This window comes from Triturus cristatus, chromosome 12, assembly GCF_964204655.1.
Source record: "Triturus cristatus chromosome 12, aTriCri1.1, whole genome shotgun sequence".
Taxonomy (NCBI): domain Eukaryota; kingdom Metazoa; phylum Chordata; class Amphibia; order Caudata; family Salamandridae; genus Triturus; species Triturus cristatus.
The window spans coordinates 318,500,207-318,518,426 of record NC_140595.1 but is presented as its reverse complement, the minus strand read 5'-3'; the positions used below and the strand labels follow the sequence as shown (position 1 = coordinate 318,518,426).

At 45.3% G+C, this 18,220-nt stretch overlaps 1 protein-coding gene across 2 annotated transcripts in view; it reads right to left on the bottom strand.

Annotated features, from left to right (window-relative positions):
* Positions 1 to 504: 504 nt before the first annotated feature.
* Positions 505 to 18,220, bottom strand: part of TK2 (thymidine kinase 2) — a 246,922-nt gene continuing 229,206 nt past the window's right edge. For both annotated transcript variants that reach the window (XM_085640007.1, XM_085640006.1), the window contains exon 10: positions 505 to 3,152. In XM_085640007.1, the coding sequence (XP_085496133.1) occupies positions 3,054 to 3,152 (99 nt within the window). In that variant the 3' untranslated portion in view covers positions 505 to 3,053. The remainder of the gene's footprint in view (positions 3,153 to 18,220) is intronic.

The window sequence follows — 18,220 nt, the reverse complement described above, 5'->3', positions numbered from 1 at the left end:
GAGGTGGTTTCCTGTCTCAGACGTAATGTCCACCTCATTTGCAGGGACTGTGACCAAAAAAAACTACGGCTAAATGAGTAGGACCATATTGTAATCTACACACTTCTTCAAGTTAATACATAGTTTATCCATTCTGACATACAGATAAAACAAGAAAGAGCCACCATTAGATTATCGACAGTATGAACATGAATTTGGGGATATAAAACTAACTGGACTTGTTATTCAAGATGTCATTAACTTGATGCGTTAACAGAAAATAGGCTTTGGCTAAAAGACGCATGGTTGCACCAAAGAATGTTATGAACTGATAGGTTTAGATGCCAGGCTTACAAAATGAAAATGAAACCAACCGTTAAACGTTTCTACGTTTGTATTCTGTAATGCTATACAATTTACAATCAAAATATTCGTCTCATAGCACTCAAGGAAAATAATGTTAATAAGTTACGGTAAAGTAGTGGGTCCTAGGCCCACATGCTACAGAATTGATGACACGGTTGGTAAAAATAAAGGGAAATTTAATTAGATGAATAAACAGTATTCCTGTGCATAATAATGTAAGCATGCGTTTTCCTGAGGATACAAAATAAAGAAGAGCTCTGCATTTATAAATAAAATCTCTATACCATATTGCACTGAAGCTGCCTTAAATGTGAGGACATATTTAAAGAAAAACAAAACACAACTACATCTCAACATTAATGCTGAAGATTCAAATTCAAGGAGGTTCCTCGTCCTTTCAAACTTCCGGAATTGACTTGGTAAGTTATTATGAGTTCTGTCTCTATCTAGATTAAAAGTAAATGTACCATGTACAAAGAACCTCTAATTTCAGATAAGGTCATTGTGCGATATACAGTTCAACAAGAGGATAATTATAATAATTAAATTAGTAATTAAATTATCATCGTTACTAAAATGCAGAGGCCCAAAGACATCAGTAATTGTCACAGTACTGAAACACAAAAATACCCACAGCATAATATCAGAAACGCAGACAGGATTTTACATTTTACTTCTAGGTATTTCACCCTTGAACAGCTACTGTTTTAACAGAGCTGTTACTGGTAAGATTTGAAAGTTGAGCATAGCGGCAAAAATCATTTAAGTCAAAAAATAGACTAAACCAATAATCAGTCAATGAAACATAATAGCAAAAGACGGAAGTTGACCTTCCTTTAATAATTGAGCTCTCCAAAATAAGACATTCTAATCAACTCGATCCTCATGATTTTAAAATCAAGTTCGCTGCTTAAAATAAAACCGTGATTTCCGCCTTTTAAAAATGTGCATAAGTCATACTTTCAAAAAGACAAATTATGACATGTAAGTCGTATAAGCAAAACAAATATCACAACAGTTCATATTTATGGAGCCAGAGGAACATATTGGACCCATGAACCAATGCTAAATAATGAAAAGGTTGTCCTCGCTCTTCATAGTTACCGCATGAGATATCAATTATTCTACAACATGAACTCGCAAAATACAAAAGCATCGGAAATATTTAATCTAAATAAAACCAACTCATAAGATACCAGAACAAAATTCAAATATTAAAAGCCTGGCCTGTGTAGTAGCTGCACATGCGGAATTCACAACAGTAAATTTATTACACTTTACGTTGACCTCCAAAATTGGCCCAAAGACTGAAAGTGAATGTCGGAGAATATGAACTGTGGATCTCATAAAGATCAAGACAAGAGCCCTTGGATTCCCAAGCTTTAGGAACTTGACAAGGCTAGGTTCTTATACAAGCTCTTGTACTGCGCACTATTCAACCTTCTCACTTTGGTCAAAAACTGAAAATGCTGACATCTGATTGACAAGCATTTTGAGCGGTAACCATTCTCAACGGAATGTAATAATGATCCTGGAAACAGAGCAGGAGCTTGAGAGTTCCCAGAAGGCTGCTAGCATTAATACACATCCCTTTCAGTTGAAAGCAAGCTAACAGTCTGCTCACATTCTGTAAGACATTTCCTATGTGTTTTCAATCCCTGGCTCATTTAAAGCCTCGAGTCCTTTGGCCAATCAACCAACCACTTACATGAATCTAGGAAAAAGGAAATCAAGCTAACATTAACTCCTGCAGGCAATATACTCCAATCATAATTATGCCTGACATAACAAATCAAACCTCTATGATTTATCTCTATAAATTAAAGGGTCATTAACTTGCTCACTTTCATTTATTTTCAAATATTTCCTTCTGTGATGAAGCAAAAAGCAGCGAAATTGAAATCTGACTTTAATCTGGAATGAACTCCAATGGCTTAATTACATCCCTATCTAAATTAAATTGAATCTATACAAAAACCTGTCTGAAACGTGCTTCAAATCCAAGATTGATATATCCATGACTGGTTCTGCCTTCATCGCAGACACCATGCACACTGGAGCAGGAGCAATAACATGTAAAGTAATCTCAATCACAACAAACCTACCTTTCCTACAGACAGAATCGTGCATCAAAGTTTAACGTAAGCCATGCTGAAGTCCCTTCCTGTATGGAGCACCAATGGTTCCAGTGTCTCTTCACAAGTGCAGCATTTAATAAACTAAATTATGTTTTTTGTGAGTGGGCTGAAAGAACCTAAAAACTTATTTGAAAAGAAAAACCATCACTAATGGCGGCCATGTTGGAAGCTGTACAGTATTCGATGTGACTTTCCAAATGAATAAAAATATTTATTTTTACATGCATTTTTGGAAAGTAGATTGGCTGCTTAAATATATAGAATTCATATAGCTGGAATCCACTGGTAATACAGCAATTGAACTAGGGATTGTAACTGATCTCTGCTATGCAAGTATTCTCCCTTACATGATCCGATAATGCAGCAGTGCCTGCTGTAACAGAATATTCCTATTAACTTGATATTTGGTGTCCAGTCAAACATCCCATTTGCCTTCTGAATGGATTCCCTCCTGAAGCAAATTCTTCTTTGGTATCCCTTCAATTGATGCAGTCAATCCATGGAGCACATGATCGGTTTAGGTATTAGAAACTAAAGTCGGTCATCCACACCATTTCTCCCGGCCCCATTTTACAAACACCGTTGGATACTGTCTGGGGTTAATATGGAATCTCGGTGCTCTTCATATTGCCGGATCATGTTCTGGAGGTCATCCTCAGCATTAATCACCTGTTGAAAGAAGAGATTAAATATTACAACAACAACTTGACCAATGCTGGAGGGAAAATCACCAAACATAATTGAGTGTTTCATCAGTGGAAATGCTGGCATGAGGCCAGCAAAAGGTTAATACATTTTAACCGACCTTTGCTGTCTCTTTATTTAAACTATGTATTTGTTGTTTCGAATGTATATGAATTCATCGACAAAAACAATGCAAAAGTACAAGACATAAAAAACATGACAAATTTTAAAATATTAAAAGACTTAAAAGTAATAAAAACAATGCAGAATCATTGGCAAAATAGGCAACAAGTGTCTCACTGTGATTCTAGCGAACTTTTACCAAAAGCTTAATACGCCAGAAGTTATAATATAGAATGCACTAACCAATTCAATCTACGAGAAAAGCTATACATTGATTAAAAGGCAATTCAGAAGCTCTATTAATTTAAGACAATAAAGGATCCTGCTTAAGCATTCCCTAGGTCTAAACAATAAGATGCATCTAGTCCATGGCTCGGACTTTATATGCTCATGCATATACTTTTTATAAACCAAGCTGCTTGCAGGAAGCTAGACACAGGGAGCACTATCGTTGGATTGGAGTTAGTTTTACAGATCTGTAAAGCCCCCTGATAGTGTCTTGCCCCCATTTTCAAGCAGAGTGGTTTAATCCATTTAGCTCACAGGATTTTATATGCAGGACAGAAGTAAAGAAGGTGCTCAGCGTTTCCACAACGAGCATTGAACACAGGACACAAGTCTTTGCTGGCCAAAGAATTAGCCCAAGTGTTCTTGTAAGAGACTAAAGGAAAGGTGTCCATTCTTAACGAATAGAAAAATTTCTTGTAAGCGGAGCTTGCAAACAAATCGAGAAATTCCTCGAAATAATAATCCATTTGAATATTCAGAAAGGAATTAGTCAATGACCCAGGGGTAGATACACCACTGTTTGTCTTCTGCACAGTTTGCCAGAAGGGCTTTTTCATTAGCAGAACTGCGCTTGAGTTGAGTGTGCTAGGGTTAGACCAGAACTTGTCCAGACCTAACTCAGTAAGTGAACTCTGTAAAGATTTTAGCCAAGGAATATGCAACGCCTGGGGCCTGCTGGTTATGTCATTTAAGGCTGCTCTAGGGTGAGCCAGTTCGTCGGCAGACCAAAGCTTGAGCCGATACAAGATGGGGTTCAGTCTGGGACTGTCGCTTATGTTACACAGATTTAGATCCAAGCGCAAGGGTAATAAAGGGGAGCTCGGCAATAGCTTTAACAAAGATCTTATCAAAGAGTTCTCTGGGGCAAGTAAATCTTCAACTTGGTTGTGGCCCCATAGTTCAGCGCCATGCAGCACTGCACTAACAGCCTGTGCTTTGTGAAACCTACAAGACGTCAAACCACTCGTTGGTTTTTGGTTTACTGGTCTTCCACACCAATTTTTAATGAAAGACCCTCTGAATTCAGAGGGTCTTTCATTAATCACCTGGAAGGCTACCTTTGTCCAGTGCCTAACTGGGGGAATATTGATTGCCGGGATGCCCCAGTAAGCATCCTTCTCCCTGCCGATGTCATCAATAAGTGGGGACGGTTTGAAACAGACATTGAAATCACTTCCCATTAGGATAGATTTATTTTTCTTGGCTGATTTTAAACATTGGTCCAAGAAGTGCAGTCTGGTATGTTCTCTATTACTGCTAGCAGGTCTATTGTATACATTGACCAACAATAAATCATCACCATTACATGAGCTACGTTCAAAATCAAAATATCATAGCATGAGTAAGGGATCAGCTTAACTGAGCCCTGAATAGAAGTTTTAAACCTATGTGCACAAGCCTCCCGATACCCAGCACACCGAGGCGCTCTTTGCCATAACCTGGAAGCAACTATATCCCAACCTAAATGCATGGGTTGTCATCAAGTTTCCTGGAAAAAACATATATCATAACCATCAATGAAAAAACTCCAGTCATTCTCAGATAGTGTGTTTTTAAGTGCAGCCACGTTCCAAGAAACAAACTTTAGATTATCTGGATTTGAGAGTTCGGAGACATTGTGTTGGCCAGGCTCGCTGTTTTGGCCATGGGAATAGCCTACACATTCCTGGGCAATTTGGGGTAAAGCAAGATCCTCCAGGTGTGCAGAACGGATGGTAGAAGAATTATTGGCAAGAGGGAGTAGTTTCTTACCTGTAACTCCAGTTCTGTAGTAGGGGTATCTCTGTTATAGTCATAATCTATGAATAGTCCCGCCCATGTGCGGGGACCCCGGAGCAATCAAAAATATCTCTTAAGCTGTCCTGCGTTTGCAGACCTGCAAAGACACTTAAGAGACAGACAAAATAATACAGCCTAATTACAACAAGGCTGCACTGGCCAGCACTTCCTCTGAAGTGAACACAAAAGCCAAAATAAAGTTCAAATGTCATCTTTATTCACATCTGACATCCTCCTTTATTATCACACACTCCCTTCACCAAAATCCCTTTAAACAATAGAGAGGAAGGGGTGGACAGACAAGCCCTATAGGCTGTCATTATGTGTCTGCTAAAGGGATACCGTGCCTTTAAGAAACTCTCCAGAGACCCCCGGTATCCCAGGATGCACAGCCAAGACAAGTTACTTTCAGTTCTTTTTGAAGGTGTATAACAACAGGCCTGATACTATCAGTTTACTCCACCGGGGAGGAGGGCGGGCACTTATGACTATAACAGAGATACCCCTACTACAGAACTGGAGTTACAGGTAAGAAACTACTCCTTCTGTAGTAGGGGATCTCTGTGTATAGTCATAATCTATTAATAGAATGGCAAGCCCATCCCAACCAACAAACGGCGGTGGAGTAAAACCACACACCAACAAATTACTGTGCAAACAAATTCCTCAGCGAAGCCCGTTCAACCTGCGCATCTGCCCTAGCATCAGAATCCAGGCAGTAATGCTTTGTAAACAAATGGACCGACTTCCAGGTGGCAGCCTTACAATGTCAGCGATTGGAACATTCCTAAGCAAAGCCGTAGTCGCTGCTTTGCCCTTAGTCGAATGCGCTGTAGGCTGACCCCCTAACGTCGTATTAGCTTTCTGCTAACAGAGCTGAAGACAGGACACAATCCATCTGGAGATGGACCGTGTTGAGGTAGCTAGACCAGTTCTTACCGAACCATAATTCACAAACAGTAGATCCGACCTGCGGATGCCTTTTGCCTTATTGAGATAGAAGGTCAACACCCTACGCACAGCAAGTGAATGCAGAGACCTCTCCGCCGGAGAGAAGGGATGCTGGACCACAATGTAGGCAAAGTTATCATTTGATTCACATGGAAATCAGATATCACTTTAGGTAAAAACTTAGGATGAGTACGCATTACCACTTTAGAAGCATGGAATACAGTATACAGCTCTTGACAACACAGAGCCTGAATCCCACTTACTCTCCTGGCTGATGTAATAGCCACAAGGAAAACAGCCTTCCAGGACAAATACTGCAAGGAGGCCTTATGAATAGGCTCAAAAGGCTCCCTCATTAATCTGGACAACACCACATTCAACTCCCATGGTGGAGAAGGTCGTCTAACAGGGGGGAACACCTTACGCAAACCCTCCAAAAAATCTGTAACCACAGGCATTTGGAAAAATGAGGTTTGGGAAAGGCACTTTCTATACGCAGTCAAAGCTGCGAGACGAACCCTGATAGACTGAAAATTAAGCCCAGATTGAGCCAACTGCAGCAGATAAGGCAGAATAACATCTTCTTTACAGGATGTAGGGTCAACGTCCTTTGCCCTGCACCATAAGCAGAATCTCTTCCACGTATAGGCATAAGAATTTCTCGTAGACTGTCTCTTTGCCTCTTTCAGTATATCCATACAGTCCCGAGGCAGGTTCAAGTGTCCATATTGCACTAACTCAGGAGCCAGGCTGCCAAACTCAAGGACGAGAGATTGGGGTGAACCATCTGTCCTCCGAACCACGCGAGAAGGTCCGGCCGACATGGCAGGCGCCTGTGTGGAATAACAGACCGGTGCAGAAGGTCGGTGAACCACCAGTGCCTCGACCCCTCCAGAGCCATCAGGATCATCCTGGCTCTGGATCGCGACAGCCAGATCAGCACCGCCGAAATCAGGGGAAAGGGTGGAAAGGCGTAGAGAAAGCCGTTAGACCAGCTGATCCAGAGAGCTTTCCCCAACGTCCCTGGTTGGTAGTACCTGGACGCGAAGCCGCAGCCTCTGCTGTCTTCTGCCCGAGCGAACAGATCGACATCCGGAGCGCCCCACTCTGCGAAGACGTCTATCAGCACATCGCCGTTTAGCACCCACTCGTGATTCTCCTGAACGAGCCTGCTGAGCGCAACGGCTTGGGCATTCTGCACTCCCAGCAGATGGGTAGCCATGATCGGTAGGTTCCTGGTCACCAGCCAATACCAGATGGCCTGCGCCTCCCGAGACAGCATGCGTGAACGGGAGCCCCCCTGCTTGTAGATGCAATACATGGTAGTAGGATTGTCCGTCTGAACGGGCAGGGAGTCTGCCTTGAAGGAGGGATGGAACGCCTTCAGGGCCAAGGGTACTGCTCTGAGTTTCCCAAAAAATTGATGTGGTAAGTCATCTCCGTCTGCGACCATACCCCCTGTGAAGAGGGCCCGACTGAGGAGATTGTCCCCCGAACACCACCACTGCAGCGACTGAAGAGCATGTAGAGACAGCCGAATCTCGTCGTCACATGCCCCTCCGATGGAGCGGTCACAAGGGCCTGAGCCTACCGAAGGAGTGACAATCGTCTTTCCTCCGAAGGAGACACGCTTACTGACAGCGTAGAGATGGAGGCCGCCACGTACTATATGCACTGGAACTGCGCCGGGACCGACTTGGACATGGCGACGTGCCAACCCAGCTTGTTCAAGAGAACGCACGTCTGGAGGGAGTGCGCTTGCGCTTCTGAGAAGGAGTGTGCCCTGCCCAACCAATCGTCAGAGACGAGACCGGCCCCACCGTTGGGGGGGGGAGGGAAGGGGTAATAATACCAGAACTCGAGCCTTCCGAAGGATCGAAGAGCGTCTCCCCTCCGAAGGGCACACAGTCGTTGAGTCACGACAGACCTCGTGAGGTCGGTGTGGAGGCCCAAGCGAAGTAAGAGAGCGAGAGAGAGCGAGAGAGAGCGAGAGAGAGAGAGAGAGAGCGAGAGAGAGAGAGAGAGAGAGAGAGAGAGAGAGAGAGAGAGAGAGAGAGAGAGAGAGAGAGAGAGAGAGTCCAAGTGAAATGCAGGCGCGCTACCTGAAAGTAGCTGCCTTGATCAACCAGCCGTTCAGAAACGGATAGACAAAGCCACTGTGACTCTCATATGCGCAGCCACCACGGCCTAGCGTATGGAACATTCCGAGGTGTCGGCTGCAGGCCGAAAGGAGGCACAAAGCAATGATAATGGCCGTTGCCCACTGTGAAAAACAGGAACTCGCGATATTTTCCCCGCTGCATAGCCAGTCACCCTGAGGAGGTTGAGGGGAAACCTAATGCAGAGACCTCCACCGGAATGTACTACTCTTTGATCCCACGAGGCGGCTTGTCGCCCGCCGAACATGGGTCCAAACTCGGTCATGTCTCCCTTGCACACTAGAAGGAACAGTGAGTACCATCCCTTTCCAGTCCGTCCCAGAGGAGCCGAGTCTATCTTCCTTTACTGGAAGATGGCGGTGGCCTCCTTCTACAACTCGCGCACGGAGCGCGATTGAGGTGGAGGGAGCGCTGGAGGGAAACCGGAAGAGTCGCACGGCAGTCAGCCCCAGAATGACTCAATGGCGGCCCGAGACCGCAGAAACAAAATCTGGGAGGCATAACGCCGCTGGAGAGGACGGACGGCCTTAAGCCGTTCTCCCTGCCCCTTTCAACCGTCAAAACCTCAGCCTCGGCCTTCATGCGGGCCACCTCGCTATCCGCATGGGAGCACAAGAGTTGCGGCAGAGAAGGAGAGTAGAAACACACTGCTGTGCCGCAGGCTGCAGAGATTCCATCGAAGACAAGAATGTCGCCGTAGAACAAACCCACGGCAAAGCCCGGGATGCGCCTGAAGCGAAATATCTGCTGCAGAGCCTAAGAATATATAGCCGCAACCATCATGCCCTGTAGACTATCCCTGTCTCTGGGCAGGAGATCCACACGGCGGTGAAGGAACGCACACAGGGATCACGACAACGGCCCAGCCAGAGGACAGGAGAGCACCTCTCCCTATTCACGTAAGAGGCCCCCTGGCATGCCTGACCCGAGAACTTCCATAACGGTGACGACGGGACCTTATGGAAGACAGCGGATTCAATGGGACCGACACCCCACACGAGACCTCGTGCTAGGGACATCAAGATTCCACGGAGGTTGGGGGGGGGGGGGGGGTCGCCGGCCGAGGAGCCACAGGCCCCCCGGTGAGGGGGAGATGAGCCGGAGAGAATTCTGCGGCATCCCCGTGGTATCACCCGTGGGGGCGGAGCAGGAGGCGACCAAGATGGTGAGCCGGTACGCAGACACTGCTAAGCGAGGGGACCAAAATCCCTTGCTTCCGAGAGGACCACGTGTAAGTAGCCCCAGACTCCGAAGGGTTCCTCGGCGCCAGCTCAGCATCGAGAGTCGACGCTGCCGGGAAAACGAAGTCCCCGCCTATGATGATAGGCCCACAACAGAGCGAGGTCCAGAACGGGACCTAGACATCGAGCGCCAGTAATGACCCCTCGACGTCACCCATGGCATCACCATTCCTGCGACGTCATCAGCACTGCGACGGCACCACCACAGCGGTGTCGCACCTCCTTCACTGCACCTCGACGTCGAGCATCACCGCGCCTCGACGTCGATCGACGTCAAGCATCACTGCGCCGCGACGCCAAGCAGCACCTAGACGCCACTCATCGCCTCGACGCCAAGCAGCGTCTTGACGTCAAGCATCGTCTCGACGTCAAGCAATGCATCGACGTCCAGCCATGCACCGACGTCAAGCCTCGGACCAACGTCAAGCATCGCACCAACGGCAGGCATCGCACCGACATCCAGCATCAACGTCAAGCGTCGACATCAAGCGTCAATGTCAAGCGTCGACGTCAAGCATCAGCGTCGACGTCAAGCATCAGCGTCGACGTCAAGCATCGGCGTCGACGTCAAGCATCGGCGTCGACGTCAAGCATCGACGCAAGCATCAGCGTCGACGTCATCAAGCATCGACGCAAGCATCAGCGTCGACGTCATCAAGCATCGACGCCAAGCATTGACGCCAAGCATTGACGCCAAGCATCGACGCCAAGCATCGACGCCAAGCATCGACGCCAAGCATCGACGCCAAGCATCGACGCCAAGCATCGACGTCAAGCATCGACGTCAAGCAGCGGCGTCAAGCAGCGGCGTCAAGCAGCGGCGTCGACGTCAAGCCTCGCCTCGACGTCGGAGTCGAGCAGCGCATCGCCGTCGACATTGCAAGCCTCGACGTCGACGTCATGGCTCTCGACGTCATGGCTCTCGACGTCATGGCTCTCGACGTCATGGCTCTCGACGTCATGACTCTCGACGTCATGGCTCTCGACGTCATGGCTCTCGACGTCATGGCTCTCGACGTCATGGCTCTCGACGTCATGGCTCTCGACGTCATGACTCTCGACGTCATGACTCTCGACGTCATGACTCTCGACGTCATGACTCTCGATGTCATGGCGTCGAGGTCCACTCCTTGACGTGGGCCACTTCTTGGGTCGACGGAGAGCATTGGCGTCATACCTGCTCTCGACGTCGCCGTCCTTGATGCTGACCGGAAAACGCGTCATACTGCAGGCGCGTTCCTACTGGGGAAAGCCCCCCCGAGGCCACAGCATGGGAAGTGGTAGAGGACCTACCCTCTCCATACCCAGGGGCTGAAGAAGAAGCCTAAACAGGTGTCAAAGACATAAGACACAGGCAAGCACAGAAGACAAACTCTGTGAGCTTCAGCTTTGGCCTTTATGTCCTACCGCAGTCAAAGCACTTGCTCCGATTGTATAGAGGCAAGCAAACTGCAGAAATTCTGCCAAAAAACCACAGCAGAATGTAGAGAAAGGCCAAAGACGTCGAATGAAACTTCAAATCCAGAAAAAAAATCACTCAAAATGAATAAAAGCTCAAAAAAATGAAGAGCTAATGCTCCAGGGTCCTGCTAGCAGGAGCCGGAAAAAAGAACTGAAAGTAACTTGTCTTGGCTGTGCATCCTGGGATACCGGGGGTCTCTGGAGAGTTTCTTAAAGGCACGGTATCCCTTTAGCAGACACATAATGACAGCCTATAGGGCTTGTCTGTCCACCCCTTCCTCTCTATTGTTTAAAGGGATTTTGGTGAAGGGAGTGTGTGATAATAAAGGAGGATGTCAGATGTGAATAAAGATGACATTTGAACTTTATTTTGGCTTTTGTGTTCACTTCAGAGGAAGTGCTGGCCAGTGCAGCCTTGTTGTAATTAGGCTGTATTATTTTGTCTGTCTCTTAAGTGTCTTTGCAGGTCTGCAAACGCAGGACAGCTTAAGAGATATTTTTGATTGCTCCGGGGTCCCCGCACATGGGGACTATTCATAGATTATGACTATACACAGAGATCCCCTACTACAGAACTGCAAGGTCATCTTGGCACATTGGAAAGCGAGTTTCGGCGGCGATGGACTCACGCGGAAGAAAGTGAGGCTCCAGATTACACTCTTTCATACCAGGAGGGTAAGAACAATGGCTAAAAGCATTTGGGGAGGTGACGGGGTAAGTAATTGATTTGTGCTCAGATTGCCCACTGCGTTAAGAGGTAATGTTTGCAGTTGAGTTCCCTCCCTTCCCAGTCCTTGTAGAGCCACGGGGGCGGGTCAGGTCCAAGGCGGAGATAAAAGCGCGTTTGCTATGGTGGCACAAGTCAAAGGGATTTTAATGTAGTCCCAATTAGTACATAGGAAAGGGGGGTGTTTTGCGCACAGTACATCATCTGGAATTACTGAATAGTAGCCTCACTCTCCTAATCCAGTGAATTACTTTATTAATAAGTGATTCCATTTCTATCGAAAAATTGCCAAGCCTCAGTTAATTTACGAACATTTACCATAAGAATCTCACTTTTAACCAAACCAACAGGGCGGGATATTTTTTTGAAGGCGGGTGAATCTTGAGAAGGAAGAAACCTTTGTGGCTGGCAATGAAAGTTCCTAGGAGGGCAAGATGGTTGGATGGCACTCGTAATATTTAGAGGGTTCAAAACCATGTTGCTATCACTAGAGCCTGGCTCTCTTAAAGCTCTTGGAAAAATTCTTGTAGACATGTTGGTAAGGTAATACTTTATTGTACAGTTAATAAAAACCATTACAAACCAACATCAATAAAACGGTTTCGTGTGTCTGTAGCAGCATAGAAGATTATATTAATACTGTGGTAAGATGTAAAAAGCTACAATTAAAAAAATTACTAAGTCTAAAACTATTAAAAAAAACAAGCGGGAAGGAAGATTGGCCCACTGCTAAGTCAGTTCTATCTTTCCATTGAGGAGCTTTACGTAATTGAGCTGACCTACTTTCCTCTTCAAGATGCATTTAATTATTGCAGTTCATAGTCCGCATGGGTAACAAGACGTTCTCATCCCCATATGCTTATCCTTTGTAGCGTTAAGTTCCAGTGGGCTCCTAGGTGCCAATTGGGCCCTCATTATTATCTGAGTATTTTAGCTCTGAGGATGCAAGTGATGCACTGGGTTCCGTCAATTTAGCTTTTCCGGTTTGTTCTTTCTTTTTATTAAGGCGGACTTCTGCAGCTTCAATATATTTTACTAATCAGCAGCTCAGTTGAACTTCGTCACCCGAAAAGCAGGCCAGGACAGCTTGCCTGCATGACCTGATTCGTTTTTTGTTAAATAGTGGTCTCAGAAGGTTCCGGCGGTCTTGCAACAGCTCCTTACAGATGGTAATAAGGTGTATGATGTTATCTTCGTCATTCTCACAAAGACGGCACTTTGCTGGCATTGAGGGATGCAGCCAAGGGGCCATATGGTCAGCAGAAGGCAATAGTCCTAGGCGATATTTCAGAAATTTCTCTTTTGATTTTTTGGTAAAGAAGATATAATTGTGGCCTAAGTTTGAAGTAAGATTGGATGGTTAGCCAACCATGAGCTCGCTCCGTCAATAAAGCTTTGCCCTGCAGGAGAGATTCTTTTCTAACGCTGTTGTTTACTGCTTTTTTAAAACCCGCCAAAGGTCCTTGTAGATCCCACAGTTGACGCACCCCCAGATGTTTTATTGTGTCCTCCAGGAAAAGCCTTGCGGGGCAATTTTCTTTGGTTTGCAGTTCCTTCCAGAGGAGAGCGTTGAGTGTGTTTGCTTCCCCCCTGCTTATTTTATACCAGCTTTTTAAGTATACACCGTTACGTGCCAGCTCTTCCTTTACCAGCCCAAATTCAAGTCTAATCTGCGCGGGTGAGGTGTACCTTGGCAAGCCAAAGATCATGCGCCTGGCTCTTGTTACTGTTCCGTCTACCGTTTTGGCGTCCCTTCCTCTCATCGCTTCGCTTCCATAGGTGATAGATGGGATCAGTTTTGCCTGCATCACCTTTATTAAAGGAACGAGGTTTGGTCCAGTGATCTTATTTTTTAAGTTTCTTAGGGATACCGCTGTCATTAGTCCTCTCTTTTTTATTTCCTCGCATTGTGACTTAAAGCTGCCGCTGGGGTCTAAGATGACCCCCAGATATCTGTATTTTCTTGTAGACATGTTGGACTAGAGAACAGGAGTGTTGACAAGAAGAGAAAGAGGCGGGAGCAAGATATCCGAGCTAGTGGAAGCTCAGGCGATAACTTCAGCGAGAGCACTCGGCCTCCGATGAGTGCTTCTGGGAGAGCAGAAGGCGCAAAGTGCTAGGACACACCCCTACCCTTGTCTCGCCTCTGGGAAGTGGGGCAAGTTGCTGTTGCTTGAAAATTTGCGTGGAAGAGTTTAGGGATCATAGACTTGAGGTCTGTTATCTCAGATTGTAAATGCTCGATTGGGATGTCACTGGAATCGGAAGTAGCAGCAAAAATAGAAAACTCTGCAGGGTTGGTTTGTGTTTGCATTCCTCTTGAAAATAACTTCTATGTGGTGCAAGGCAGGCCATCGATTAGTCCAAGCGGTGCACATCTGTTACTAAATGGAAAACGGCAGGACTACTGGCAAAGCTGGATCAATAAAGTTAGTGGAGTTGGAATTGGAGTTATCAGAGGTAGAAGGAGTTTTTCCCAGATGCGCTACCTGCGGTGTGCTCTTTCGTTCTAAGTAATGTGCTAACTTCTGTTGCCCACGTGATTCCTTTGAAGTGGATGATGATTTATCTCCCAAGAGTGATTCCACTTCCTCTATTAAAATTGTCTAGATCAGTGGCGAACAAAAAACACAGAGCCCTAGTTACATATTACACATGAACATCAGAATTTCAAGGGATGCCACACGATTTCTTCTTTTTCGTGGGACAGGGTTTGATATCTAATCATACACTCCACCCATGTGTATCTTTTGAAGAAAATAAAAGCAGGCCGGTATCCCACAGTCGTGCTTGACAAGTGTTTAAACCAAAAAAATGCGATGTGTCTGGGAGGTGCCTCACGTAAGGAACAACCTGGGAGCAGTTGGCAGGTATTCCCCAATTTGCTCACTGTTTCATCATCGGCACTTCCCAGACAGCAGTGTAAACCAACTCCCAAAAATATAGGTGAGAAGAAAACTGTGTGTAAATGAAAGCAATATTTGTGCACATCCAAATAGTACATTCCCCAAGGACTCCCGTTAAAGAAGGAGGCAAGCTCTGGCACTCCAAAGGTTAAAACGGAGTTACGAAAAAACACAAAACATCTATCTTTAATTTGTTGTGCCCATACTCATAAAAAAAATAATTCTCATGTTTGCCCATTTTAACCTGAAGAAGCCGACATCAGGGCACGGGGACCCAGTTCCATCTTTAGAATGCACCGGACCAGATGGTTGCCAGGTGGACTCCTACCAGCACACCACATATAAGATCAAAGGGACGTAATAGTCTTGTTCACTGCCGGGCTTGCCGTAAGTGTCTTCTCTCAAGCCAGTGGCGACACAATTGTCCGCCAAGTGTTTTTCTGCTCTCTTGCACTCTTTCTCCTCTTGCAGGCTAAGTGGGACTTTTCTCCTGCCCATTTTTCAAGAGGGCCCCCCAGTCAGGGAAGCGCTCTATGCCTTTTATTATATATAAAAACTTTGACAAGACGGCTACGAGAACAGGCACTGCTGCAAATGCATCAGAAATCAAATGACATAAGGAGAAAGTTCAAGTCACTTACCCGCTCAGGAGGAACTAACTGGGAGGCTTAAAAAGCTCAGCACCCATCGTGTCAAGAGGGGTGGCCGGCCTAGCCTCTTCCAGCCGAAGACGGGCCTGCTCTTGGCCAGTCTTCGCCTGGGTGCATCGCGCATTGTGGGGAGTTAAAGGTCGTTATGTAAACGCCCAGCACCGATACAAAACACCTGAAGCCTCTCTGCCTCTGTCTCTTCTGGGTGCTGTAGTCGGAGGGCCTCCATAGGTTCAATCCAGGCAAGCAGAGCAGTCACTGTAAATGCAGGGCCTCCACGGGCTGTGAGCACATCCCCTCTTTATAAAGGGAAGCTTGAATGAGCTGGCTACCTGCTGGTTGATGAGAATCAAATTCTTACATTGGATCCAAAGCTATCCTTACACTTAAATTACTGATCATGTATCCGTGATTTCTTTATTACACCTCCTGAGCTGAGTGGCAGCCCTCCTTGAAGCTAGAATGTAAGCAGTCAAACACTCAAAAGGAGATAGGAGGAATGCTTGCATTTGTCTAACCACTGGCAATCGCTCGGGTACCAGTCCCACCATGCCAAAGCGGATTAAACCCAATCATACGCAAATCAGGAAAGCTCCTGCTCCAATGAGAACAGATTAACCTTTTGTGTGTTTGATGTAATTCCCTAAGTGGCAAGGGGAATGCCCAGACATGGATCCCTTGCTCACTGTGCCACTGGAACTAAGGTACACCCAGCTGACGTGGCTCAACAAGTCAGAAACCGGCCTTGGGTTGCTTGTGTTCAAGTATAGAGAGGTGATGATTTGGCAGTTCGGGCTAGACTGCTCCTATTGGAACAAGCAAGGACTTAATTGCATATGGCTTGGTCTTATCTGAGGTGGCATAGTGGGCAAACGAACGATGGTTGGGATGCTACCCCGAGCGACTGCCAGTTGTTAGTCTTATTGCAACAATTTCTCCCATCACCTTTTGTGTGTTTGGTAGAATGCAGACTGTCTCCCACAATTATTCAACTTCACTTAAGTTTTTTTTCTCTTTTACCACCTGTAGCCATCGAAGACAGCTTAACAGCTTATTCTGAGCTGGTCTCAGAACAAATAATAGATTGTTGCGCTAAAAAATAGATGTTAGCATATAAGATATTAGGCTATTGTTTCTCAGAGTTCAACTACATTCTTATTCTGTGAAATCCCTAGATTTTTAGATTTCTTGAAGGCAGTATGGATATTTCATTTCCAGTGGTTTATGGCAATTCACTGAACTCCTGTAAACCCTCTTTTGATTGTTATGTTTTTAGCTGAACCACTCTCAACATTTATTGTGGCTGTTAGGCTCTTGGAAACAATTTCCTTCATTGTAAACATTGGTCCAATAAAATTAACACATATTTATAGGCAGAAAAACAGCAGACAGAAGAGTCTGTATACACAAAATGTTATCTTCTGTCTCCATTCAGAGGAATAAGTATATTAATCATTGCTTGTCTCATTCCACTAAATTTAACAATTTCCACGGTAAGGTGTTTGCACTTACAGTTGCCAGGAGTTATTTTAATCCCCACAAAATGTTGACAAGCGCTCCCAAACTGTCTTTTTTCATAATATTCAAGGCAGTTCATTAGCACAGCCCCGATATCCAAATCTCATAACAAGCAAACATACCGGGAAATGAGAAGATTTGTAACTTTTTTTTTTTTTTTAACAAAACTGTACAGTACTGTTGTTTTTCTCAGGAAGAGAACCCTAAATCTCAGGACACTAAGAAGGAATCATTTTCAACTATCTTGCATGACCAACTATGCTTTGATTTGCATAGCGGTTGCGGTGTGCCCAAGGACTCCTCTTATAACTGTATGCCATCAGCAGACCATGACTGAAAGAAAACCTAGGAAAATACATACGCTTTTAATTCTGCACAAACTAAGGAAATGGTTGATGGCTGGGAATCTGCCTTCCTTCTGACAGACTGTCCAGACAAGCTTGAGGAAATTGGGATTCATTTTCTGCTTGCAATTTCAGGTACGCTGACATTTAAGGTATAGTTCTCTCACACAGGATCATGCTATTGAAAAGTGAACCTAAATAAATATCCGTCTGGGCTCCTTGGGAGACATGAGCTTTGGGGCATTCCTACTTGGTGGTAGATATCCCACCAGGGCAGATCTTAGACTTTGAAAAAATATATATTTTTGGATTCTTCAAAAACCTAGCAATCCGTCAGTTGTGAAAATAGAAATATTTAAAAATCTAATTTATTTGATGCTTTCGTTCCATACAACCATGTTTGTGTAGAGAAAAGCTGTACAAAATATACTTTACTGGTTATTCTAAATGTGGTAGTAATAGGGGTGTATAGGTTAGAAACAGATTTTGATTCCCCACGAGTGCTTAGCGGAAGTAGCAATGGTGAACCGTCTAGCGCACGTTTCTCACCATTGGGACTCTTGCACTGCTAGCTCCTATTGACGTTTATTTCAGTCTCATAGGATGGCCTGGCTGCAAGTTAGATGTCTTTGCACAACAAAGGTAGTAACGTCCATAGCAGCACATTTGCATGCATGGTAGCTAGTGCCCTGATTCATCACCCTGTATCTAATAATCCTTTATATTATCAAGAACTCCAGCAAAGGAGCAGTGCTTTATAGGAATATGTTTTCATAGTAGTAGGAGGAGGAATTCGAACATCATGGGTAAGTTTGAAACTGGATTCCAGAAAGAATGAAAGAAGAAGTTGACGATGCAGCATTTGAGAGCGGTCCGAGTGCTTGAAGGCAAAAATAAACCCAATTC